This window comes from Sciurus vulgaris (genome assembly GCF_902686455.1).
Source record: "Sciurus vulgaris genome assembly, chromosome: 2".
NCBI classification, from domain to species: domain Eukaryota; kingdom Metazoa; phylum Chordata; class Mammalia; order Rodentia; family Sciuridae; genus Sciurus; species Sciurus vulgaris.
In genome coordinates this window covers 90105840-90133266 of record NC_136462.1, presented here as the reverse complement: position 1 = coordinate 90133266, position 27427 = coordinate 90105840, and the positions used below count along the sequence as shown (strand labels likewise).

The 27427-nt window shown below is 39.2% G+C and overlaps 2 protein-coding genes and 1 pseudogene across 3 annotated transcripts in view; all 3 read right to left on the bottom strand.

The window, feature by feature from the left end:
• KNL1 (kinetochore scaffold 1) overlaps positions 1-2999 on the bottom strand; it is a 60652-nt gene extending 57653 nt beyond the window's left edge. Inside the window, exon 1 of the mRNA XM_079129011.1 lies at positions 679-2999. The gene's annotated coding sequence lies outside the window, so the exon portion shown is untranslated. The remainder of the gene's footprint in view (positions 1-678) is intronic.
• An 11685-nt stretch (positions 3000-14684) lies between these two features.
• RPUSD2 (RNA pseudouridine synthase domain containing 2) lies at positions 14685-19998 on the bottom strand. The gene is made up of 3 exons (XM_079129566.1): positions 19371-19998; positions 16920-17216; positions 14685-15629 (listed from the first exon to the last, which is right to left on the bottom strand). Exons 1-3 carry the CDS (start codon positions 19980-19982, stop codon positions 14895-14897), a joined length of 1644 nt encoding a protein of 547 aa, XP_078985692.1. The 5' UTR covers positions 19983-19998; the 3' UTR covers positions 14685-14894.
• A 3993-nt stretch (positions 19999-23991) lies between these two features.
• LOC306655314 (UMP-CMP kinase-like) lies at positions 23992-25825 on the bottom strand (annotated as a pseudogene). Its single transcript has 2 exons — positions 25604-25825; positions 23992-25543 (listed from the first exon to the last, which is right to left on the bottom strand). The product of its transcript is annotated as a UMP-CMP kinase-like (transcript).
• Between the last annotated feature and the right edge of the window lie 1602 nt (positions 25826-27427).

Below are 27427 nucleotides of genomic sequence, written 5' to 3'. Positions count from 1 at the left end.
TCTAGTTTATTAGTATTAAAACACACCATTAATACTACCATTCCAAACATTTTTACTCAATTTAAATGTATTTGTTACCTTGTGAACATTACCAGTAATTTACAGGGTCAAAACCTAACCTTTAATTTCCAAAACCTTACAATATATTAACTCTCCATCTCTGTAAATCATTCCTCCATGTTCCACTTCAAATGCCATTTTCTCCATGAAGTCCACTTTATTCTCCATTGCTAAAAGCATCAAATCAGTTCCCCCTTCTGTTATCATACCTCTTTAGAATGTCTTATAATTCATTACATTGTCTTCTAGTTATATTGTACATATTAAATATTTCCCTTTCTGGGACTTAAAGACTCTGAATCATTCTCTCCCAGTCCTAGCACAAGACAAGGAACCTAATAAACGTGAGGAATTCGATTGATCCAATTAAAATGATTTGAAAAATTCCTTCAGTCTTAATATTTAGAGAAACCCTGTGCTTTGGTCTTCATCCGCGCTCTTTATCTCTGTTAACCACTAATAAACCCATTTTAAAATTCCAAACAGCAGTATTTTTCTTCCCAAACTCTAATACTTACACAAACAGCAAGATAAAGGAGTTTTGACTCTAAGCTGGACAGAGGAAAATTTAAAAACAAATAATCTGTGGGACGCTGATATTGACTTTGTTAATGTTACCTGCAAAAAGCCGAAAATCTGTTCTGTGCTGCTTGCACTCTGATCCCAGTAAATAAACCAATGAGAACCGAGAACTTAAATATCACTCATTGTTGTCGCTTCTTTTAGAGCAAAGAAAAGTCAGAATTACAAACAACCAAAAAGAAAAGTGAAAGGGCTGGGCGGGCCAGGACGCCGCGAGCTCCACAAGCAAGCAATCCGAGCCGGCCCTAGGGGCCCAGGTGTGGGTGCCAAAGCGCTAGGGAGGAGAGAGGAGGAACAATGTGCAGGCCGAGGTGAGGATGAGAGCCCAGCACCCGCGGCTTAGGCATCCATTTGGGTCCGGCGCATTCGGAGGCCGCAGGACTGACCCCGCGCCCCCACCTCCCACGCCGGACCTTCGAAGTGCTCAGACAAAACCCAAGTCTTCTCAGGAGCCGACAGTGAGAGGGACATTCTCCTTACCAGCCACAGCCCACCTGTTCGCGCGCTCCTCAGAGAAGACGTCACTTCACAACGCCTAGCCAAACTCAGTGAAGTATTCAAATCTAACCGCCCAGCTGATGCGCACGCGCAAAGCAGCTCTACGGGTCGACTCCGCCTCTCAGGCTTCACACCGGCCCATCTCCTAACACCCCCTCACTTAAACTTCTTTGCTTGCCTCTGTGCCAATTTAACTTCCGTCAAATGTATCTCATTTTCTACTGAATTTCCTCCAGCCCTTCCCAGCGCAGACTTCCCAACATCATGGAAGCGGCCATCTTCTTTCGATTGTCGGTTGTAGAAGTGAGCGACGTTGGCTTCCGTACAAAATGGCGACTTCCATAACATTGCGTCACAGCCCCCTACCATTACTCCCTATACCTACCAGGAAGAGACAAGCTTCTGGGACGAGGTGGCCGAGTGGTTAAGGCGATGGACTGCTAATCCATTGTGCTCTGCACGCGTGGGTTCGAATCCCATCCTCGTCGAAAGGGCTTGCGTTTTCTTTTGCGTGAGTTTGCGCCGATGAATGAAAATTCAATTACTGAATGGAAACAATTGAATAATCCGGCCATGATTTACTAACTGGTCGATTTCGTCTGGCTCGATCAAGCTCAGGATTGGGACTCTTTTTTTCTAAAAGACTGAGGTATTTGAAATATAGCTTCCGAAGCATTCTGACCTTACAGAGGAAGAAAAGGGAGGGAAAGACTTTCTGGAAATCAGAAAATGTGCTGGATTTAATTTCTTATTAAGTACAAAAAACAGTGAATTAAATGTCTTATGAAGTAAAAAATAATAAAATTCGATGATAATTTCCATCTCATCTATTCTATTACCGGTCTGACCCAACGTAAAATAACCCAGCTCCTAATGGAAAGGTTTGGGTTCTTAAGGACTCTTACCCTGGGAGTTTTAATACCTGTCCTGATTAGGAAATACCAGGTTTCACTACAAAAGTTACCGTGAGACTGAGTGTTCACAATTTTCTTCACCCTCCAGCAAACCGTAGGTACTCAAGAAATGTATACTTCGGGAAACATTTTTAGAATGCTGATGGCGTGTTAATATCTAGAAGCCAGATTGAAGAAAGGAACATGTCTACCTTCCCCGAGATGCCGAATGGGTTAAACCCTCTTCTGGATTTAACCAGAGGAGGAGTAACAGGGAGCAGGAATAGATTCCCTTCTAGGAAGGTTATCAGACAGATTCATCCACTTAACATTTAATAGCCTTTGTTTATGCAGTTCTTAGTTGCAGGAACTATACGTTTTACATGAATCCCATTACTTCAACTCACAATAGCCTTGTGATTGCAATAGATACTTTCATTACTCCATTTACAGATGAAGCAATTTATTTGCTCAAGGTTATACAACTTCTAAATTGCAGAAAGAGCAGTGTAACCCAAATCTGGATTTTTCATGAGTCTTAACCATCATCCTATATGGTACAGGTTTAATAAACAGCACTTATCAATCTCTTGAGGTACTGGTTTAAAGGTTCTTTCTAACCACAGATGTCTGCACAGTACAGTATTCCAGAACCCAGCATCTGTCAGATGCTTCAGCAAGGGTCGCAGCCCTGAGGGTTCCAAGACAGCAGTGTTTCTCTGCTGGGCTCTATTGGCTCCTCCCTCTTAGATCCAAATTCTTTGGGGATGTTGATACCTCCATAGGTTGAAGGTTTTGGGTCACCCATCTTCAGCTTTGCTTTTCAATCCATTCTCTCTACCTGCTGCTAAGAAATATTTCTACTCATGTTCCACATATATCCAAGGAGTCCATGGATATTTGCTTGATAAAAAAATATTATATCCTTATTTTTACAGTCTTTAATTGAAAGTATTTCCTTCAATAAAGATAACCAACAAAATACAGCTAACTTTACCTATGACTTTGTCACCAAAAGAAATCAAATATTTTTATATAACATTACTATTTCTGCTGTAGCCTTGCTATGGTGTGAATGTGTCCCCCAGTGTTCTATGTGTTGGAAATTTGGTCTCTAATGCAGCAGTGTTGAGAGGTGGGAACTTTGGGAAGTAAGGCAGAGTTACATGAATGGATTAACTCATTCATGAATTAATGGGTTATTATGGGAGTTGTTTTGTTGTAAAAGTGAGTTATTTGGTTAATTATTCTGTCTGGCCATGTGATGCCCTTCACCATATTATGATGCAGCAAAAAGACCTTCACCAGATGCTGCGCAGATAGATGCTGGTGCTAGTCTCTTGGATTCCCAGCCTCTAGAAGTGTAAGCCAAATAAACCTGTATTCTTTATAAATTACCTAGTCTCAGATATTTTACTACAGCAACAGTAAACAGACTAAGACAATGTTCATCACTAATTTAAAAGTATGATAATTATTAGAACTATCACTACATCTTATGTCATGCATTAATAAAGAAGTATAAATTTTTAATTTTTGCAATATAATAATATGTATATTCCAACATACTTAATTTTATGCATTATAAAACAATTTTCTGAGAAGAGATCCACAGTCTTCACTGGACTGCCAAAGGGCTCTGGGTCACCAAAAAAAAAAAAAAAAAAGTTAAGAGCCCTTGAGGAACAACATTTCTGAATGGCCCTGGAGACACTAATCTTACCTTTTAATTACTTTCTCCACATATCTTTGCAGATGCTGTCCCCACCCCTTTCCCTGGGACAGACCTCTGCCCCCACCCCCTTCCTATGCTGTCACTGTCTGGCTGGCTTCTGTTTCTCCTTCAGATCATCAGGTTCTCCCCATCAACAAGCCTCCCCTAGCCTTGCAATGGGCAGGTCCCTCTATTTCCCTCAACTAGTTCCTCCCCTCCACCCCGGACCCCAACCAGCTCTCTCTTGCTTCTGGTCCTTTGTGTCCCTCCTAGATAGATGCTCCTGAAGCCCTCTGGGTTTTCCCTAGCACTTGCCAGGCAGTATTTAAATTGCCCATTAGTGCTGTAAGCTCTCTACAAACCAGCATAGCTGCATCATTTTCCTGAACTTTGCCAGCTTCTTGCAATGACAACTTCCTTTAGAAAATTGGTAAGGTCTATTATGCAAGGTGTCCAGTTTCTACAAATAAAAGGTTGGTGAATTATTTATTCAAAGAAAAATCTTCACTGCAGAAGTTCTGAAATACAACACACCAGTAGAGCCTAAAGGGAAAAAAAGCAAAAAGAAAAAAAAGTAAATTGGAAGCTCACTTTTTTTTCCCTCAGTTCTTTACTTCTTCCCACGAATAGTTGTTCACTTGTGGTTTCTTTCATATGAAATTACAGTAAAACTTGCTATGATAGTACCAGTTTTTGCATTTCTGTTGATCTATTAAAATTGTGTTAATGTTACCTTTTTCTAAGACAGTAAAAAGAATCAACAACATCCCAGATTTCTTAAAAGTCCAGGAAAATATTTGAATTAGTAATGGAAAAAGAAGTTTAAAGAAGCTAGAATGATAAAAGAGTTAGAGGCGCCATCTACTGGAGAAGCTGCAACTGCACCATTCAGACCAGATGGGGTTTTTTTGTTGTTTTGTTGTTGTTGTTGTTGTTGTTGTTGTTGTTGTTGTTGTTTTTGCTGTGCTGGGGTTGAAAGACCAGACCAGAGGGTTCTAAAGGAACAGTTACAACTATTGAAAAGATCTCCACCATCCTCCAAAATGCAGTAGACCTTAGTTCAGAGAAATCATTCTCTATCAACACCAGCATTCTTCCTTACAAGTACCATCCTGAATTGTTTCAAGACCCTTCGATCTCTGAAAGACTACGAAAAAGAATCATTGCACAAATTACCAAGATATTCCAGCTCTTTTAACTGCTTGGGTGCCAGGAGATGAATCTTAATTTTCTGGGTCCAGGAAGATTCATTCTCTGTTGAGAATGAGGTTCTTTGGGAAGAATTATTCAGTGTTTAGTTGGTGATGGTCCACAGTCCAGGCAGGGTATGTGTCCACAGCTCTTACATGACATAGCTCTGAAGGAAGAATTTGAAATCAGTGCTTTGTCGGTGTGTGTCTGAGTTTATTTCTTACCTCTTATAAGAAAAATCCAGACCTCCTTGTCTAAGACTTGCAAAGATTGATTTTTTTAGAGGGAGTTAATGACAGGAGTGAGGTTAGTCTGCTCTTCACCATAAAGAAGTGTGTCCCATTGAAGATCCAGCTCTGGGAAAACAGCATTGATAAGGCCTGGGGAGGCTCAAGAGTGGGTCCAGGCATTCTTCTCTGGGTCTGCAACACCAACCCAAGACATTTTTCTTTGTTCAAGTCATTCTCTACGATGCATACGCATACTATCATGTGAAAACATCTACTATATTATTAGAGCTTCTAGGGACATCTACTGAGTTGAAAACTAAATAATTTTATACTGAAGATTGATAGAGCAAAAATTGAATCCAATTTATAAGAACCTTCCTTAGAAAAACCAAGATGAATGAATAAATTCCAAGAGACCAGGAAAAATGTGTAATACCATCATGGTATATTCCATGCTAGTGTAGCAATGGATAGTTAGCAAACAACTACTTATCTTTCCTTCTCATTATATTGAGGAGATGGTCTCATTTTCCAAATGAAATCTCCAGAATAAAGTAAAACTGAGTTAAACTCAACTCCAATAGAATCAAGTTAATGGAGACCTGAGATTAACAAAGACTACTTTGGAATACTAAGGTTTTCTATATTTCTCTTTGTACTAAATGAAAGGTCATTGATCCTGAGTACTTTTCCCCTTCTCTTGCCCTCTCAAGAAATTCTGGTTTTCTTGAATTTTTTTTTAATTTTATTTTTTTTTAGTTTTTGATCTTCATTTTATTTTTATGTGGTACTAAGAATCGAGCCCAGTGTCTCACACATGCCAAACAAGCGCTCTACCACTGAGCTACAACCCCAGCCCTCTTGAATGTTTTATGTGAATGCTTTGACTTATATTTATCAATTCTAGGTCAAATTCTTTCAGTAAATCCTTAGCAGTATTACTTATGGACAAAGCACCATTTGTTCTGAGCTATGATAGCAAATTGAGTGATTACAATAGACAATTTTAAAAGATCAAGTTAATGCTGGGGGCAGTGGAAGAGCCTATAATTCCCAACAATGTGGGAGACTGAGGTAGTAAGATGGTAAATTCAGTGTCAGCATCTTTCTCATTTATTTACTTTCTGCTGATAGCTAATAATAGCTACTGACTTAGAATTCTGATTTTTAAACTCTAAAATAACACAGAAAATTGATATATGAAAAATGTGGGGGACTTTTTTGTTGTTGTTTTTGAGTTTTTAAAAAATTAAAATAGCTCCTTGATGATAATTTGAGTACCCACTGAAAGGATCACTTACAGTCAAGTGTCCTCTCAATGACTATATATAATCATCTTGGATATAACTTAGCAAGTAACAGAGGCACTCTTTATTTGAGATCATGTTGCAGGGCTTTCTTTTCTTTTGTCTTATTAACAGAAATGTATTGTCTCACAGTTCTGAAGGCTAGAAATTAGAGGTCAAAGGGTCAGCAGGATTTGTTCCTTCACAGGTCTATGAAGAAGAATCTGATTCGCATCTCTTTTGTAGGTTCTGGTGATTTGCTGGCTTTATTTAGCATTCCTTGACTTAGAATTCTTATTCCTTGTGATTTTGCCTCAATTCCATTTCTGGAAAATTTATTAATTTTTTAAATAAGAAAATTGCAGTACTGGGGATTGAACCCAGGGATGCTCTACCAATAAGCTACATCCCCAGCCCTTTTCATTTTATTTTGAGATAGGGTTTAGTTAACTTGCTGAGACTGGCCTTGAACTTGGAATTCTGCCTCAGCCTCCCAAGTAGATGTGGTTACAAGCTTGCACCCATGCCTGAACTACTTTTGGAAAATTTAGCATTTGGGATGAGATATAAAGCTTTTTGTTTAAAGTTCTTAACTTTGGAATCTCAACATTTGGAATATTGGAAAACTGGTGAGAAAAAAAAAAAAACAACAAAATTGTATCATTTATTGTTTACCTGAATTACTGAAGTTTTTCAAGAACCTTGTGTCAAGATGCCATGGTAATGAAGTGTTAGAAAATGCAAGGCACAAGGCTATCTTTGTGTGTGAGAGCATGACAGATTTAGAATACAAAGCCATGAACTGCTTTTAGATCCTTCAGTTCTATGATAAAGGAGGAATATGTGAATCTAATACACACTGAAGTGGCTACTCACTGTTGCAAATTATTATGCATTATTTATCATGATAGTATCCAAAATACCAAGATTTATGGTGTTCTCTTCTCATCCCTGGTGAGACTGGCATTGCTAGGCACTTATTTTGAAAGGTATTACACAATGATATAATATGTACATATACATATATAACATATTACGTATGTACAGTTTACAGGTGACAATAATGGAAACCAAAGCCACATATACATAACTCAGTTTAAGAAACAGAACATTACCAGCACCTTGGAAGCTTCTAATGTGATCCTCCCTTCTGGAACCCTCCCACCAAAGACATAATTGCTTTCCTGAATTTTAGGTTAGTAATTTTCTTGCTTTTCTTACCAAATATGCATATACATATCCCTAAAATATTTTGTCTTAACAATTTTTAAATTTTATATAAATGGAGTCATATGTATGCTTCTGTGACTTATTTCACTCAACACCTTTTTGCTGTGCTGGAGATCAGTAAACAGTTTTATCCATATAATTCATTCATTTTCACTGTTGCATAGTGTTCGGTTGTTGGAATAAACCATTTGGTATCCACTTTCTTATTTATGAATACTTTAGTTGTTTCTTTTTGACACAGAATATTGTTGTGTGAAAGTTCTTGTAAATGTCTCTTGGAGTATATGTATATATGTTTCTCTAGGTATATAGCTATAAGTGGAATCATTGGTACTGTGTGTGTTCAACATTGCTAGGCAATTTTTTTCCTTAACTTGGGGTCTTGCTATGTTGCCCAGGCTGACTGTGAACTCCGAGGCTCAAACATTTCTCCTTCCTCAGCCTCCCAAGCAGCCAGGACTACAGGTATGTACTAGTACTACCAACTACTAGGCAATCCTTAACTGTTTTGATGTGGTTAATGAATGATAATTTTTTTGTAGTTTTGAAAGCATGGACAAGCTTCAGATGAAAAGAATAAATGGATAATTTGAAGGGAAAGAAAACAACAATCATAGTTATAGACAATAATGCTTACATGTGCAAGGTAAGTGCTCTAAGCAGAATACCTTTGTTGATGAGTCCTCTAACTGCAGTAAACTTGCTCATCTAAAACATGGTCAACTTCCTTAGGCTGCTCTGTTTCCACTGTGGTTTTCAATAATCCTATGTTCGAGAAAATCTGAGTTCCAAGTACAAGTGATTCAAAGCCAAAGAGGCTCTGAAATAAGCCCATTTTCTCTCAATCCTTTGGGAGAAAAACTAACTTGGGCAAGTGTAGGTCTTTCATTAAGATATATAACCACATAAGGCTGAGGGGTAGCTCAGTGGTAGAGTGCTTGCTTAGCATGTGTGAGGTTCTGGACTGCAAAATCCCCAGTACTGCAAAAACAAAATGAAAGCTACAGACTTACTCAGAAACCCATTGCTGTAACTCAGGCCTTGCATCAAAGCTAACATTAAAAATTCAGTTGACTGAGCAACTGTTTTAATCACTACATTCAATTAATCACCTCTGCTTTTCATACTACAAATAAATTGGTATAGTCTTTTGGAGGGCAGTTTGCTGTTACCTGTTAACATTTATTTAAAGCTTTTTACCCCAAAATTACACACCCACAAAATGTTTTACTAAAACACTGGCACAAATGTATGGAAGGATATAAGATTAGAATGTTCACTACAGTTTGAGATCAATCAAATACTGCAAACACCTAAAATTCTACCAACAGAGGAAGAATTAAATTATGGTATGTTAAACAATAAAATACAATGCAGTTATTAAAAAAAAAAAAAAAAGAAGATGTCCTAGACAGGAGGATCACAAGTTCAGTGCCAGCCTTAGCAACTTGACAACACCCTGTCTTAAAATAAAAAAAATTAAAAGGGCCAGGGATGTGACTCAGTGATTAAGTACCCCCGCGTTCAATCCCTTATACCAAAAAAAAGGAGAAAAAGTTATCCTAGAGAAAAGCAAGTCACAGAACAATATGATCCCATTTTTATTTTAAAAATACATGTAGATTTGTGACTAGGAATAGAAAACAGGAAGGAGATCACTTAATTATTAATAGTGGTTATGTCTAGGGGAGGGAGCTATAATAAAAATTAAAAAAAAATTTTTTTTTTTTGGTACCAGGGATTGAACTCAGGAGCACTCAACCACTAAGCCACATTCCCAGCCTTTTTGTATTTTATTTAGAGACAGGGTCTCACTGAGTTGCTTAGCATCTTGCTGGTGAACTTGCAATCCTCCTGCCTCAGCCTCCTGAGCTGCTGAGATTATAGGCATGTGCCACTGTGCCTAGCAATAATTAAATTTTTTTAAAAGGATAACATTTAACAAGGGAAAAACACATCCAAGAACTTTCATCCATAGAAATGAACAACTAGGTTCAACCTGAGTTCCTTAAAGGAAATAATTTTGTTTTGTTTTGTTTGTTCTTTTGAAGTGTTGGGGAGCAAAACCAGGCCTCATATGCGCTAGGCAAGTGCTCTGCCACAGAGCTGTATTTCCATTCCAGAGAAGTATCTTTTTCACAGGTTCTGTGTAAATATTCTAGCACCTAGCCAGACATGGTGGCACACACCTATAATTCTAGTTACTGGGGAATCCGAGGCAGGAGGATGGCAAGTTCAAGGCCAGCCTCTGCAATTTAGCTAGACCCTGTCTCAAAATAAAACTTTGAAAGGTTGGGGATATAGCCCAGAGGTTGCACCCTCTTAGGTCTATTCTCCAGTAATGCGAAAACAAAAATTAAAAACTAAACAAGGGCTTGGGGTTGTGGCTCAGTGGTAGAGTGCTTGCCTGGTGTGTGTGAGGCACTGGGTTTGAGTCTCAGCACCACGTATAAGTAAATTTTAAAAGGTTAAAACATTTTTTAAAAAACTAAACAAACCACCCCATAATCATAGCAGCTAGTGCAGCATTTGAGTAACATAGAGACCCAATTAATTACTCAACAAGTATGTGCTAGGTGGAAGAACACATAGAACACACACACATATTCCCTTTTTTTAGGTTTTTGTAGACTAGTGAAATTCATTGTAATGGACTCATTTCGTTTTGTGTAGCTTTTTCTTTTTTTTTTTTTTTAAATACTGGGGATTAAACCCGGGGATGCTCTACCACTGAACCACATCCCCAGTCATTTTTACTTTTTAATTTGAGACAGGGTCTTGCTAAATTGCTGAGGCTGGCCTCAAACTTGGGATCCTCCGGTCTCAGCCTCCCCAGTTGCTGGGATTACAGGCATGTGTCACCATACCCAGTGTAGAGACTCTTTGAAGGAATGCTGTGCTATATAACTTAGTGCAATGAAAGCATGTTCTATATCTGTGCTATATAATATGTGATAGCTACTAAACCATCAGGCTTTGAACATCAGAAATGTAGCTTAGTGCAACAAAAGAACTGCATTTTAAATTCTACTTTAGTTAAATTTAAACTGATACATGGAACTAAAGCTGACTAAACTAATAAGAATAGACTAAACAAAGCTATAAAGAATGAAATACAAAACTGAAGACCTAAGATGGCAATTGGGCAAAAGCTAATGCTCCCATTGAGAATCTTGGAAGGAACCATGCTAGATAAAGAGGTAGCCTCTACCTTACTCCTCCTTACACACAGATCATGTTAATAACTGTTTACTGGTCTTCCCATGTTGTGCTGTTCATTCACCATATACTCCATAAGAGCATAGACACATATCTTTTTTCCTTTTATTTCTACTAGCATTTATTTTATGCTTACTATATTCTCATATCATTTTCAGTTTCTTTTAGGATCCTTTTCTTTTTATGCAACCTCATTTTCTTTTCAGTAAGTTTCATGTCAACGTGAGAGGGAAAACTCATGTCTGGGTGAATCCAGACAAACTCTGTAAGAGGCTGAAGCAGGAGGATCACAAGTTTGAGGCAGCCTCAGCAACTTAGTGAGATCTTGTCTCAAAAAATTAAAATAAAAAGAACTGAGGATATAACTCAATGGTAAAACACCACCCTGGGCTCAATTCCCAGTACCAAAACAAACAAACAAAACAAAACAAAGCAACAACAAAAGACTTCTGAGGAGGAGACACCCAAGAGCAACTTTGGGACACTTTTGGCCCTGGGTCCAGTCTTGCTCACTGTCACTGACTATTGGAACCTTTACATGGATTGTATGTCACAAGGGATTCTGAACTGTAAGGCATATAACAGTCCAGGTGATGCAAAATCCTCAGCAGCACATTTTGGGTATTTTGTTCACCTGGATGCAACATTTATCTTATTCACCATCACATACAGTCTTATGTAAACCTAAGCACATAGTTGGCACTCTGATTCCTCCCCATCCTAGGAGCCCAGAGCTCCTGAGTTACAGAGGGTCTCAGTGAAAAGGAGTTGACTGGCTCATGGGATAAAGATAAGTTTTCATGAAGTTGAGCAGATACTCAGATCCAAGATGATCCTGATTCACCTGGAATGTTTAATGCCTTGCAGTTCAGAATTCCTTGTGATATACAAGCCATACAAAGGCTTCAATAGTGACAATGAGCCGTATTCTGGGACCCGAGGGCCCAATGTCCCAAAACTGCTCTTTAGGTTTTTTTTTTTGGAACTGGGAATTGAACACAGGACACCAGGACACTCTACCAGTGAGCTATATCCCCACCCTTTTTGAGCCTAGGCTGGCCTGGAACTTGTGATTCTTCTGCTTCAGGCTCTACTTACTGGGATTACAGGTATACACCTGCACCCCCCCCCCCATAGCAGGGATTGAACCCAGGTGTTCTTAACCACTGAGCCGCATCCCTAGCCTTTTTATATTTTATTATATTTCTTTTTGGGGGAGGTACTAGGAATGAACTCAGGGGCACTTGACCACTGAGCCACATCCCAACCCTGTTTGGTATTTTATTTAGAGACAGGGTCTCACTGAGTTGCTTAGTGCTTCACTTTTACTGAGGCTGGCTTTGAACTCTCGATCCTCCTGCCTCAGCCTCCAGAGCCACTGGGGATTATAGGCATGTGCCGCTGTGCCTGGTCCCTTCTGTCTTCTTTATCTTAGGAATATACCTATATCTCTTTTTTAAAAAATTCTAAAAGCTTTTTAGTTGTAGATGGACACAATATCCTTATTTTATTTATTTATGTGGTGCTGAGAATTGAACCCAGTGCCTCATATATGCAAGGCAAGTGCTCTACCACTGAGCTTCAACCCCAGACCCCTTTAACTCTTGAATGAAAAAAATAATAGATTCTCTCATATTGCTTCTCTATCTGGAATTCTTCTCTTATGTCTCTAGTATGCAAATTCTAACTCACTGTTAAATGCCTCTTCCTCTGAGAAATCTGTGCCTCTCCAACAGAATTATCTTATATCTCTATTGGTTCCCTTTGTATTTTGTATGCTTCATCATGCATATTCAGCCAGGGCAGGGACCAGGCATTCATCTCTGTATTCCAGCATTACAAAGGTTTGGCATATGGTGGGTAGTTAACAAGCAGTATGGATTACTGTAAGAATATAAACACAGTTGTTTGTCCCCACCCACATTACTACTGCTCAATACGTGTTTGTCAAAGGCTATGGAGCAGGTATTAATAATCCTGTGTCATTCATCCTGACGGTGCCTGAAAACAAAAATCATGGTTCTCCTTATGAGTACAAAACAAACAAAACAAAAGTCTATAATCCTAACTACTCAGGAGCTGAGGCAGGAGGACTGCAAATTCAAGGTCAGGCTGGGCAATTTGGTGAGATCCTTTCTCAAAATAAAATAAAAAGGACTAGGGATGTAACTCAGTGGTAGAGAACCCCTGGGTTCAATCTCCAGTATCAACAAACAAACAAACAAGCAAAAAGCAACAAAAAACCCCAACAACAACATATAGATGCACAGCATAAGGAACAGAAAAGAGAATACGTGTTTGGACAGAAGTCAAAGGGTTATCCAGACAAACCAGACATGATAGTACACATCTGTAATTCCAGAGGCTCAGGAGGCTGAGACAGAAGGATCACAGATTCAAAATCAGCCTCAGCAATTTAGTGAGGCTATAAGCAACCTAGTGAAACCCTGTCTGAAAATTAAAAAAAAAAAAAAAAAAATATATATATATATATATATATATCTGATATATATATATATATATAAGAGCTGGGGATGTGGCTCAGTTATTAAGCACTGGGTCCAATCTCTCGTACCAGGATAAATAAATAAAGTGTTGTTCAGTCAGAAATTTAGGGTAAGAAACAAGCATTGAGAATGTCCTAGCTGGGCACTGTGGCATATGCCTGTAATCCCAGAGGCTCTGGAGGCTGAGGCAGGAGAATCAAGAATTCAAAGCCAGCCTCAGCAAAAGTGAAGCACTAAGCAACTCAGTGAGACCCTGTCTCTAAATAAAATACAAAATAGGATGGGGATGTGACTCAGTGGTCAAGTGCCCCTGGGTTCAATCCCCCTGCCCAAAAAAAAAAAAAAATGTCCTTAGCCCAATGTTAGAGCCATGTGCTTAGCATGCATGAGACCCTGGGTTTAATATAACATGCACATGCACAGTATATAGAAAAGGGCACTCATGACATGCCCACAACTAACATTATATACAATAGTGAACAACTAAAACCTTTTCCCTAAGATCTTTGTTTCTAAGAACAGAAACAAAACAATGGTGCCTACTTTTACTCTACCACCTCTATTAAAAAACTACTGGAGGGGCTGGGGTTGTGGCTCAGTGGTAGTGTGCTTGTCTGGCACATGTGAGGCATTGGGTTCAATTCTCAGCACTGCATACAGCACTGCATATAAATAAATAAATAAAGATCCATTAACATCTAAAAAAAATTTTTTTTTAAAGTATATTGGAAGTTCTATCTAGGGCAATTAGGCAAGAAAAATAAATAAAAGGTATCCAAATGTGAAAAGAAGTAAAATATCTATACTCACAGATGATTTTTTACACACACACACACACACACACACACACACACAAACACAAAAAGATGAAGTATTCCACCATAAAAAGAGGACTGGAGTTCTAATATATGCTATAAATTAATCTTGAAAACATTATGCTGAAGCAAAACAGACACAAAAGGCTACATATTATATGATGCTATTTATATGAAATGTCCTGAACAGACAGATCCATAAAGGCAGACAGATTAATATTTACTACTCCTAATAACCAGAGAGTAGGGATACAGGAATAGGAAATGACTGCTTAATAAGGTGCAGGTTTCCTTTTGGGGGTGAGGAAAATATTTTGGAACTATCTAAGAAGTGATAGTTGCACATCATCACAAATATATTAAATACCACTAATGTACATCTTAAAGTGGTTAATTTTATGTTATGTGAAATTAACTGATTAAAAAAAAAAGAAGCAGTAGAAAATCAGATACACAAGGTGTTAGAAAAAAAGGATATATTTACAAACCAAAAAGCTCCCAGATTCAAGCTGGAGGGAGAAGAAAGGAGGTAGCATGTATGAGCATGTCCCTTTATAGCCCAATCCCAATCTTATGGAAACCCTGAGTACCAGCTCATAGGGTCAGCCCCTGCCCCATGGCTCATCCCTGTCCCATCCCAAGAAGCAATCCTGCCATTGGTTACTGCCTTCAGTTTTCTTGCCAGTCATCCTGTGCCCAGGGAGGCAAAGGTGAAACATATTCAAAGTCTGGCCCTTTATAGCGAAGGGCATGCAGGAACATCACAAGGTCTTGGGGCAAGGGATCCTGTCGCACCAGCCTGCATTCTGCACAAAGTGGGTCTGTCTCTTGATTAATAACTTCTGTTTCAGCTGCCTTTCCTTGTGCCAAGTCCATTGTGTCCAGATCCTGAGGGGCTGCTTCAACTACTCCATCCATCTTCTGGGCAGCTGTGGCCAACTCTTCGAGGTTGTCCTTGGCCAACTCTGAAGAGGGGGCTGTAGTGTCTGTGAGTCCTGGGGGCATGTCACCATCACAGAGATCTAGTACATCCAGGCTCTGTTTGGCTTGGTGCTCTGCCACCAGGTCCCGGAGCAGTTCCTCATCTGTCTTGGGAATATGGCCACCCCTTCCTCGGGAGGGGCCCCAGGCCACTGAATTGTAGATGGGGTCATTGAGAATGGGGTGGCCCAGGAATTGAAGATGGACTCGGATCTGGTGGGTACGGCCTGTGAGTGGCCGGCATCGTACCACACTGGAGCGGCCATTGTAGCTCAGCCTCTGGAAAACAGTCTCACAGGGCTTGCCCTGGGGATCTACACGGCACACCCCTACCTTGTAAGATACCACTAAGATGGGTTCTTTGCAGGTCACCTCCTTGGCAGGGAACTCCCCTTCCACACGGCACACATACTCCTTTTCCAGCTAGGAAGAGGAGGGAAGAGGGAGAAAATCAGCAAAGTCTAAACTTAAAGAGTCTAAACCATCTGTGGAGTGATAGGAATATACCAGTGTTACAAAGAAGAGGATTCAAAACCCAGCTCTGCCACTTACCAGTCTCATGATCCTGGGTATATTATTTAACCTCTTTAAAGACCAATAACTCAACTAGAAAATGTGAGATTAAAAAAAAAAAAAAAAAAATTCCTCACTGGGTATGGTGGCACGCACCTGTAATCCCAGTGACTTGGGAGGCTGAGGCAGTAGGATCACAAATTCAAAGTCAGCCTCAGTAAATTAGCAAGGCCCTAAGCACTTCAGTGAGACCCTGTCTCTAAATAAAATACAAAAATGGGCTGGGGATATGGCTCAGTGGTTAAGCACCTGAACTTAATCCCAGTACCCAAAAAAAAAAAAAAAAATTCCTCACAGGGCTGCCATTAAGTATTCGGTAAATTGGGCTCCAATGTGCTTGACACTAAGTCTAGTATGCATTCAATCAATGAATGCACAATATGCACGTAAAATGATCCAGATCCAGATGCAGAATTCCAACTCTCAAAACTATAATTACTATCAGTAAACTTCTACACAAACCTCTTCCAACTTCAACCAGAATTTCCTCACCAAACAGGCTCTCCACAACATCTTTCTTTTCTTTTTTCTTTTTTTTTTTGTCGTGCTGGGGATCAAATCCAGAGCCTGAGGTAAGGTGATGGTCAAGCCAATGCAATGGGTGTAGCTTCCTCAGTTGGAGATGTTCTACCACTGATCTAAAACCCTAGCCCCTCTGAAATCTTAAAAACCTTCCCTAGTGTCTCAGCACCCTAAAACTTCAAAACAACAAATTACCAAGAAGGGCAGTATATGAGTATATGCTGGACATGGTGGTACCTACCCATAATCCCAGTGACTGGGAACTTGAGGTAGGAGGATCCCAAATTTGGAGCCAGATCCAGCAACTTAGTGAGACCCTGTCTCAAATTTTTAAAAAATAAATAAAAAGGGCTGGGGATGTAGCTCAGTAGTTCAGTACCCCTGAGTTCAATCCTCTTACTAGAAAGAAAGAAAAAGAAAAAAAAAAAAAAAAAAGGCAGTGTATGCCATCTCTAAAGATCTTTTGAAACATACAGGGTTTGCTGTCTTTGAAATCTTAGGTGATGACTTTCAAATAGGAAGCTTGGCCAGATAAACAGCAAGCCCATTTAAGTTATAGAATTCTGTGACATCTTGCTGACGCAGAGCACTCATGAGCCCAGAAAAGGCCTGGCTTACCTGCCGGTCCCGAACCTGCTCATGAATTCTCTCAGAGACAACTGCTGTCTTAGCAAACATGAGCACTCCTGAGGTAAGGCGGTCAAGCCGATGTAATGGGTGCAGCTCCTTCAGTTGGTGCTCTTTGCCCAGGATGAAGATGACTGTGTTGTGTCGGAAACGGCCGCAGGGATGGACAGGAATGGAGGAAGGCTTGTCTACAACTACCACGTCTTCATTTTCAGCTAGCAGGCGAACAGGCTCTGCGGTGACTGGTGGCTCATGTCTGTGCACTGTGTTCCGCAAGAAATCATTATCCTGTCAAAAACACAGGTAACCTGTCAGCCTGGGATCAGCAGCCTATAATCAGTCAACATTAGACCTAGCTCTCCCATTTCCTTACTGACACAGAACAGTCACAGTACATGCTTAAGCAAAAAAGAAAAGTGTAGAGTATGATCTCATTTTGCAAAAATGCAGACATACACAGGTAGCAGGTATTGAAAAAGTATGCAAATGGTGAAACAGCATGTGTTTTTATTCACAATGTCCCATATCAGTTTATAATTTTAATTTTGAATGGCTATAAAACACTGTTTTTCGCTCCACCTATTTGGTCCTTTTGAATTTTTTTACTGGTACAAATAACACTGCTGTGAGCACCTGGACCTATGTGTGTGCATAGTTGTTTCCTTTTTAATTACTGGGATGCATTTCTGGAAGTTAAGCTACTGAAATAGGAGCATATTGTTAAACTGCTTTCTAAAAGGTTTGTATCATTTTACTCCCACCTTTGTAGCATTTTGTATGAATATTTTTACATGTTTTCTTAAAAATTTAAGTAGTCATATTGTATCTTCTTATTTTAGATTGTATTTCTTTTGATGGCTTAATTAATGTGGACATTACTCCACATATTTATTTGCTAATTGCATTTTCCTTTAAGTCTTTTTTGTCCATTTTTCTTTTTTTGATTTTGGTCTTATTTTGTTAAAGACAACTTTTAGTAATTTTCTTCTAGAGAATAGCATTTTCTGAAAATTTTTTTCTGGTTTATTTTTTTCCCTTCTTAGTTTTACTATTTTTAAATTAAATGTTCAATGTTTATATAGTCTTTAAATTGTGGATGTTTAACTTTTCTTTTCACTGAGCTGTGACATAAAAAAAAAAAAAAAAAGGAGAGGCTGGGGTTGTAGCTCAGTGGTAGAACGCTTGCCTTGCATGTGTGAGGCACTGGGTTCAACCCTTAGCACCACATAAAAATAAATAAGTAAATAAAGATATTGTGTATGACTAAAAAAAAATTTAAAAAAAAAAAAATAAACTTTGTACAATGGCAGTAATAAGACCAGGAACAGAATCCAGAAAAATTGCTGGTTGTTGTTTTTTCATCACATAATATGATTTAATTATTATTTTTTTTTTTAAAGAAAATGTATGTAAAGAGTTAATGATATCTCTGAGAGGTGAGATTATGGATGTCTTTGGTTTTGTTTATTCTCTACTTTAAAATTACATTATAAAAGCAATTTTTAAAGTGGAGTTAAAACGTCCTTGAATCATCACTTCTTACAACCTTGATCAACATCAAGTTGTTAAGTCCACAGATATGAGACCTACATGTGGATTTGCCACAGGCTGTCTACAAGTTCTTGGGGAAGTCAATTTCTCCAGAATCCAGTTTCCTTATCTGTAAAAAATATGAGGATTAGATCATTCCTATACTTTTCAAAACTGGGATAGGAGAAGAAATTCCTAAGTTTTGAAATTGCCTTGTGTTACTGACAGGGGTGTCTGGTGTCTCTTAGTGTCATAGAATTTTAAAGGGGTCAAAGCACCTGTCTAGACAATTCTGATCTCTATCCCTGACATCCCACCATCTATTACATATCACGCTCTATGATAAATAATTTAAACAGTAGTTACGAGAACACAGTGGCACCGGTGCCTTACCCTTGTAAGGTTTACATTTAGTTTAGTGTCCTTCAATTTTCTTAAAAGTAAAATGGGGTGACAATACTTACTACACAAAGCTGTAATTAGAATTAAACGTTATAGTACATAAAATGTTTAACTTTGTGCCCAACACGCAGTAGGGAGACATAAATGATAGCCCCCCCTTTTTTTTTTTTTTAATGATAGCCCCTGTTATTACTATTTGTACAGACCTAAGATGCAAGGTAGAAAGTGGATAGTGCCCTTGCCACAAGACAGTATACAAAAGGAACTATGAGAATTCCAACTTATGTTCCTTCGAAACAAGGAAGCCGCCGTGATGGGGAGGATAAACAGACTGAGTTCTGGAAGCACAAACAGGCTGTCTACTTAGGGAGACAGAGAGCAGAGGCTAAAAAAGTGTTCCAAGTGAACGCTTCCATAATTTTACTCCCACACCTATATGCCAAAATCTGAAAAACAAAATCCCCGGCTCCTTTTCTCGCCAGCTTCTGGCCAGCCCCATCAGAACTGCACCTTGAGCACAATGCTGAGGTCCTGTACTGGCTCCTCGTTGAGGTGCAGGCGGCCGGCTCGGATCGCGGCTTCATAGTAGGTGAGCGGCTGGGCTCGGAACTCGGTGCTGAAGACATGCATCAAGCTGTGGCCCACCCAACGGCCTTTGCAGTAGGTCCGGAAGTCAAAGTAATAGGGCCGCACCTTGCGCAGGCCGCCCTCGAAGTAGTAGCTGGTCTCTGCAAAGTGCTCATCGCTGAAGCTGACCCCAGTCCGCCGTTTCTTTGGGGGCGGCACTATGCGCTCTCGCGTTGCTCCCCGCCGCTTCTTCCGCTTGCCTGGATCTGGGGCTAGAACCGAAGGCTGCTCTCTGCCTCCTGGGGTCTGCTCCCCGCTCCCCAAGGCCAGCTCCACTACTGGGCCCCCGGGAAGCGGCTCAAGGCTAGCGTCCCTACCTGCGTCTCCGTTTTGCTGAGCCGTTTTGCTCAGCCCGCCTGCTGCCTCAGCTCGAGTCGGCATTGTTTCCGCCATCGGACCCCTACAGCCGCCCCAAGTCCAAGCAAGGCTGAGGAGCCGGAGGTCCAAGCGCCACTGCACAACAACCCCGAGCCACCCGCAGCGGGACAGCCACATAACCCCTCGGCCACCGCTCCAGGGTCGCGATCTGAAGGCGTCACTCGGCACCAACCAATCAGAGAGGCCCAGTGTCGAGGCGGGGTCTGCGATTGAGTGAGTGAGCAAATTGAATTAAGTTGGAAGAGTTGGCTAAGTGGCAGTTGTGAGGTTGTGAGAATGTCTCACCAAAAGCGGTCTTACGTTCTTCTACGAGGGAATTCTGACGTTATTTCGTAGAGAAAATATTTGGGATTGCTCTGTGTAAAAGCCATGGCAGGAGTCGTTCGTGTACGTTCCATGTAGACAACTTGCTCAAAATTCCTTGAATCTGGAGAAACCCTTGAAAGGAGCTTTATTTGAAATAAAAAAACAAAAAGCCCCAACCACAATGAAGATGGCCAACTTTTGTAAAAATACTAAAAATCCTGTATTGTATACTTGAAAAGGATTGAATATTAGAATATGTGACATCTCTCAAAATTACCCCCCTCACAACACATACAATTTTTTTTTTCACACTTGTCCATCCCTCTGACAGCATGAGAAAGATTGGAAATTTCCCACTTGCCTCCATGATGATCCACTTGCACATTAAAGCTGTAAGTGGATCAGAAAATGTACTGCCAGAGTTCTTAAATGCAAAATCCTGAAACCAACACTGGTTAACTTCATCAGAGAGGGTTATTGAAAAGATATTGGTGCCTCATAAAATTTGCAAATGATCTGGAGAACAGGCTCAGTAAAAAGGGCTAAATCAAGGGAAGCAAAATTCTCTGAGAACCAGCCATCTGCTGTCAGAGAAGAAACCTATTCGAGATGCTATAGCTACCAGATACCCTGTTGTACCAAAGAACTCCTTGCCTTGCAGCCCTTCTACCCCTTAGAAATTCCTAAATCTCCCTGCATCTTTGTGTCCCTCTCTCAAGGTTCAAAGTCCTGCAAGGGAGCCTTTCATCAGCCAAGCCTGGGTCACAGTTCTGAGTCTTCACTTCCAGGGTGCCTGGAGATAGAAAAATTCAACCTTTAAGTTTCCAGAGTGGGATTCCTCCAAATAGTCATTTGGAGGCTATGGTACCAAATAGGTACAAATATCCAGTCTAATTCAAGAAAATGAGCATTAATCTTCCCTAGGCCTTTGTGATATAAAATGCTAGTGTTGATTTAGGGCATTCTTGTCATATGTGTTAGCATTCTGAGGAGTAAGAGAAGTCTTTTTTGGCTAATTTTCTGTTAATCATCCGTCTCATCAAACTAATTTAGAGACTGCAGATTATTCTTACTCCAGAACAGCAGGAGGTATCCTCAGCTATAGAAATTCCTATGCTAAAAAGCCCAATTCCCAATTCCTTCCTCAAATAAGAGGTTGAATTTTCCATTGATTGTGGGTATAATAGAAACTGTTTCAAAGTGAAGCCACCATCTCTCAAGTAGTGTCACCTTATTAAGAAATCCACGAGGAGGGTAGAGTCTGAGAATAAGAAGGTGTTCTTAGCTAGACCTTCTGCTTTATGAAGTTTTTTTTTTTTTTAATTTAAAAAGAAAGCATATATATACACTGAGGATTGAACCCACGGGCACTCCACCACTGTGCTACATCCCCAGGACTTTTTATTCCTTATTTTGAGACAGGGTCTCACTAAGTTGCTTAGGGCCTCACTAAGTTGCCGAGGCTTTGAACTTGTGATCATCCTGCCTCAGCCTCCCAAGTCACTGGGATTGCAGGTGTGTAACACGACGCTAGGCTCCCCAGGATTTTATATATATACATACATATATATAATATATTTTATATATATATAGATTATATATAATATATATAATATGTAATATGTATACATACATATATATGTATGTATTTTTTAAATTTGTTTTAGTTGTCCATGGACCTTTATTTTATTTATTTATTTGTATGTGATGCTGAGAATTGAACCCAGTCCCTCAGACATGCTAGGCAAGTGCTCTACCACTAAGCCTCAACCCCAGACCTATATTTTATTTTGAGACAGAGTCTTCCTTAATTGTCAAGGCTGACCTTGAATTTGCAATCCCCCTGCTTCAGTTTCTCAAGTAGCTGGAATTACATGCATGTACCACTGCACCCAGCAAGCAACTGATCTTGTTGCTACCTAGGACCATGCTTCTGTCAGTACATCCCCGATAAATTTCACTCTGTGCAATCTTGGATCTGTCTGCCTTTTTTCAATCTCATGGTCTTCATTTACTGAGACCAGTTGTTTTGGAACAGAGTTGGGAGAATCAAATAAATTAGTTCAAGTAAAAACAGAATAGTGCTTGTCAAAACTATGGAGATAGAAAACAAAAATCTTATCTCCCAACTCATTCTGACCTCTGGAATGAGAATATTAAAACTTGAGCAGCAGTGGCATAGACCATGTACATTAAATATTTGTTGTATTTTATGGACATCCAACATCTTCTAAACATCTGTGTGTGTGTGTGTGTGTGTGTGTGTGTGTGTGTGTGTGTGTGTGTTGGGAATTCAAGAAGTGGAATCCAGAAATTGGTCTTCCCAGCTTCTCTTGAAACTTGGACATAGGAATTTGACCTGGGCTCCATTCATCTGGCAGAAGCTTTGATTCAGACGCACACAGCAGCAGGAAGAGGCTCAGCATGGAACCATGTCTGACAAGGTAGCAGTGGAGGCATCTGATTTGGGGAACTAAGTGGGGAAGTTTCTTGTATCCAGTGTCCAGCCAGTGATGACAGCTGCAATTTCTATGGTCATGGTAGTGGGTTATTCCCTGAACATACCCTCAGTGAGATTTAGATACCATGCCTGGTTAAATAGTTCTGAAGCTTGATTCTGCCCACCTTGAAATTCTGTGAACTACTTAATATACCTCAATCCTGTGCTGAATAATGTATAATAGGGTCGTCATTAGCTGCACATGGCTATTTTTTTTTTTACAGGCTACAGCACAAAATTTATTGGAATTATTTTACTAAATAATTTATACATATTTAACATCATCAAATGGAAATAATTTAAAGAAACACAACAACACAGTAAGGCTCAAATTAGGGACTTTTCAGAAACTAAAGAATGTCTTAGTGACTTTAACAAATGGAATGACCAAACTAGTAAAGTCAGATATATCTCAATCAACTACAAAATTCAATCTTGCCAACATATTTTTCTATTTAAAAGTAAACAAAAAAAGCTTCATAATTTAGTAATTACCATATTTCTTGGTTTCAATTCTCAATGCCATAGAAAGATATCTGATGAAAGGAGGCAAAACACCTAGTATCAGCAGTATTCAAAACTATAAGGTTGCTTTCACAATTATTGGTATAAATACTTAGATTCCCACCTGACATATTTACTTGTGTGAATAGGAATGCTCTTAAAACCTTAATCTTTACCTTTGCTTTACACTATAGTGGTATGATTAAACCATTAATAAAGGCCCTCTGTATTGGACGAATTAAAATGTTAGAAAAAAATGTACTACCGTCTCTTCCAAGAAACCAAGGTACTCTCAATATACATATTTTGGTGGTCAGTATGTTACAGTACTAAAGGATACTTTATTTTCTAGTGGTAAATATATTGAAAAATTTCTTATCAGTCAGTTTTGTAATGTGCATAGAAATAAATGATTCTATTATAAAAACAGCCTTTAATTCATTCTCACTATTCCCAATAACTTTAAATATAAAAATTATTTTAAAAATTCCATGCCTTATTAACCCTGTATACCAAGTAGATTATGTTGAAAATGAAAAACATTTAAGAAGTCTCTGTTAAGAGGGAGCCAGGCATGGTGCCACACACCTGTAATCCCAGCTACTCTGGAGGATGTGGCAGGAGGATTGCAAATTCAAGGCCACCCAGGGCAATCTAGCAAGACTGTGTCTCAAAATAAAAAAATGAAAAGGGCTAGGATGTAGCCCAGTAGTAGAGTGCCCCTGGGTTTAATCCCAAGTACAACCACCAAAAGACCATGAATTAGTATTAGTGATAGAAGGAGAAAACAAATTTCTCAGAGATGTTAAAGGAAGAATAGACTCCAGAGCCTTTTTAAAATTTTGTGCCTTTCAATGCTTCAATATGATGTCCTGTACCCCCCCCAAAAAAATTTACTAAACAAAATTAGCCAGGAAGGTAATCAAACATTTGTAAGATAAATTTATTATTTTTCTGACCAAAGTACAATGATTTTTAAAAAATTTTAAAACAAATAACTATGAAAAAGTATTTCAGAAAATAAAATGCAAATGGGAACTTTAATCATTAGGTTGTTTTTAAATTTATCCTAACCCTATATTTAGTCTGAAAAACAAAAGAAGACTTGGAAGCGTTGCTAAAATGAGAAATGAATCACTTTATTATAAATCTAACACATGCATTTCAAGGTTCCATTGCTACGAATTGTGTTAAGATCAATTTACTAATGGATAGCACTATATAATAGAGCATAAAGAACACAAGCCATTAGATGTGATCCTTGCCTCATACCCTAGGATGCTGTCAGAATAAAACTGATAATTCGGTCAGGCTCTGAACCCCTCATGCCTCCAACCTAAAACCCTGGAAGCCCTGACATACAACTCTGTGTAAGCTGAAGTAAATCAAAGCCTAAGTTTTCTCATCTTACTATAGGAAATGGTCAGTTGTTTGGTAAATACTAACATTGTTAAGAATCTACTTTATGAGTTTGTTTACCAAACACCTTGTATAAGAACTGACTACACAAAAAAGATCCTTTGAAATTTGGTCCACAAATTCAATTAAGAGGTTAGAAATTTAAAACCTGCAAGAAAAAGAGGAAGTGGGAGTCCCTAATTCTAACATGTTGTAATTACTAAAGGGATATGCATGCATACTAAAAAATTTTGCTCACAGAAGGCACAACTATAAAAGGGATAGTCTTTAATAAAAACAAAGAACCAGCTGATACCCTTCTTTGTTTTGTGAGCACCATAATAAGTAAGATGTAATTAAACCTGAATTCACTGTCTACTTCTGTGACCAAAAAAAAAAAAAAAACCATAAAAATTTGCTTTGTCTTACTATGTATTTTCTAGTCATTAACTGAGATATAATTTTGAAGATTAAAATTGTCTTTGAAAGGGGTTGTAATAGCAGCTAGAAAAGCAATATTCAAGCATGATTTCAAGGATGCTTTCAGGTTTAGAGTTAGCCTTCTTTGTCAAAAATCTTCACGACTTCATCAAAAACTTCAACAGATTTAGAAGCATCTATTTTCTTGACTTTCCCATCTCTTCATATAAGTCAATAATCGGCTTTGTTGACTGAAGGTAACTCTGAATTCTCTTTTCCAAGCTCTGTTGTCATCACTCTTACCACTACTCTTTCCCCTCTCAAGACATCATTCAATACAGATCTTCTCATTATTACAGTCAAAAAACAGAACAAAAGATACATCTGCCTTCCTATCCATAGTCTTGTTCCAATCTTGAAGATTGTCTTGATTTCTTGGAAATCCATCAATCCGGAACTTATTCTTCTCAGCGTTGGAAGCTATTGTTTGATTCATTTGCCTCTTTAATAAACTGATGGTTATCTCAACTGATACAATCTTTCCATCTTTTTTTTTTTTTTTTTTTTTTTTTTTTGTGAGGGCCTTGCGCTTGCGAGGCAAGCACTCTACCAACTGAGCTATCCCCCCAGCCCTCTTTCCATCCTTAATGTACTTTTCAATGAGTTCACCATACTGTGAATCTGGGTTCTTCCTTTCATCACGGAGAAGTTCTCCTGCGGAGAGGTGTGTGTAGCCATATTTCTTGACCATGCGGGCGCACTGGGTCCCCTTGCCAGCGCTGGGACCCCAGAGTACCAACATGACCAGTGGCTTCATGAGCTGTGAGGGCAGAAAAGCGGCAGGCGAGCCAGTAGCGTGGAGTTTGGGCCCAAGACGTGTAGCTGGCTATTTAAATTTAAATTAATCAAAATAAAATAAAATTTAAAGTTCACCCTCAGTTATACAAGTCACATTTCAAGTACTCAACAACCCCATGAAGCAATGGCTACATTGTTGGACAGCTAGGAAAATTTTAATCATCATAGAAAGTTCTATTGGACAGAGCTGCTTTAATCAATTCATTTTATATCTTAAAACAGCTGAAATTAGTTCTGTTGTTTGAACTAAGAACTGCAACCATTTACTATGATAAGGAGTTAAAGTTTTATTTTAAGATCATTAGATAATTGGCAAAGAATTTTGGGGGGGTGTCTTTAGAAAGAGAGCGAGGACAGAATATGAATGAATATGAATGAATTGCTGTTGCAACATGGAGAAGTGACTGAAAAAGGAATCAAGTTTTAGTAGTTTAACTCTAGTTCTGCATGATCCTTGACCATAGGGTTCTACTTGCAAACATTCATGCACCAAGTTTTGAACATTTGCCAGACTTGGCTCTAGAGATATGGAGATCAGAAAGACAGTTCCTTCTGGGCGTTGTGGCACAAGCCTATCATCCCAGTGCCTGGGGAGGCTGAGGCAGGAGCATTGCAAGCAATTTAGTGAGGTCCTCAGCAACTTAATGAGACCCTGTCTCAAAATAAAAAAGGGCAGGGAATGTGGCTCAGTGGTTAAGCGCCCCTGGGTTCAATCCCTGGTACCAAAAAAAAGACATAGTTCCCAATCTCAAGGAAGGCCTAGGCTGGTTGAGGAGACGTTAAAAAACATTAATGTTAATCACACTGCAGTAAGCAGAGTCTGACATAAAGAGCTGCCGATTGGTCTCACGTGGCTTCCATTGTGAGCAGTCTTTGGGAAAGGAGAGATTACAATGGTTTTTAGTTTTAGTTTCCCAGTACAGGATGTGTTCTGGGTTTGCTCATGCACACATGAATCAGACTCAAAAGACATGGGTGAACTGGTAGGGTGTCAGTTTGTTAATTTACAACTGCAAGTTTAAATTATAAAATGTGATTTTCCAGGGACTGGGATATTTGTGCTTACTGTCTAAGGCACCTTCATCCTGACATCAAGATACCCAACAGAGACTGGGAGTGTCCTGAAAGGTCAAATTTGAAATCAAGAGTTTGATGAGCATGAAATCAGAGAAAAGAGCTTAAGTGAATCATGAAACCATGAAGTAGCTTGATGAAATACAGTGCTTGCCCTTTGTATGAATCAGATACTGCCAGATTCATGCCTCTTTTTCCATGAATAAGCATGGCCAAAATCTTGTCCATCATTTGCTCCTTTGTTTTCTAACCTCCTCACTTTCCTTTTCTTTTTACATAGTCTTTTTGAGAATTGGTTATAAATGTGAGCTGGGTGAGGTAGCTCAGTGGTAGAGTGATTGCCTAGCATGCATGAGGCACTGTGTTGAGGTTCCATCCTCAGCACCACATATAAATAAATAAATTGAAGGAAATAAAGGTCCATTGACTACTTTAAAAAAAGCGGGGACTGGGGAGATGGCTCAGTGGTTGAGCACCCCTAGGTTCAATCCCCAGTACCAAA

What these genes read in the sequence shown, in the direction of transcription:
- RPUSD2 (XM_079129566.1), bottom strand. Translation starts at nt 19,982, where the DNA reads ATGTGGCTGTCCCGCTGCGGGTGGCTCGGGGTTGTTGTGCAGTGGCGC. An exon ending in ACCTCAGCATTGTGCTCAAG is followed by an intron (nt 17,217 to 19,370) that starts GTGCAGTTCTGA and finishes TGTTTTTGACAG; the next exon opens with GATAATGATTTCTTGCGGAA. An exon ending in AGCAGGTTCGGGACCGGCAG is followed by an intron (nt 15,630 to 16,919) that starts GTAAGCCAGGCC and finishes TCCTCTTCCTAG; the next exon opens with CTGGAAAAGGAGTATGTGTG.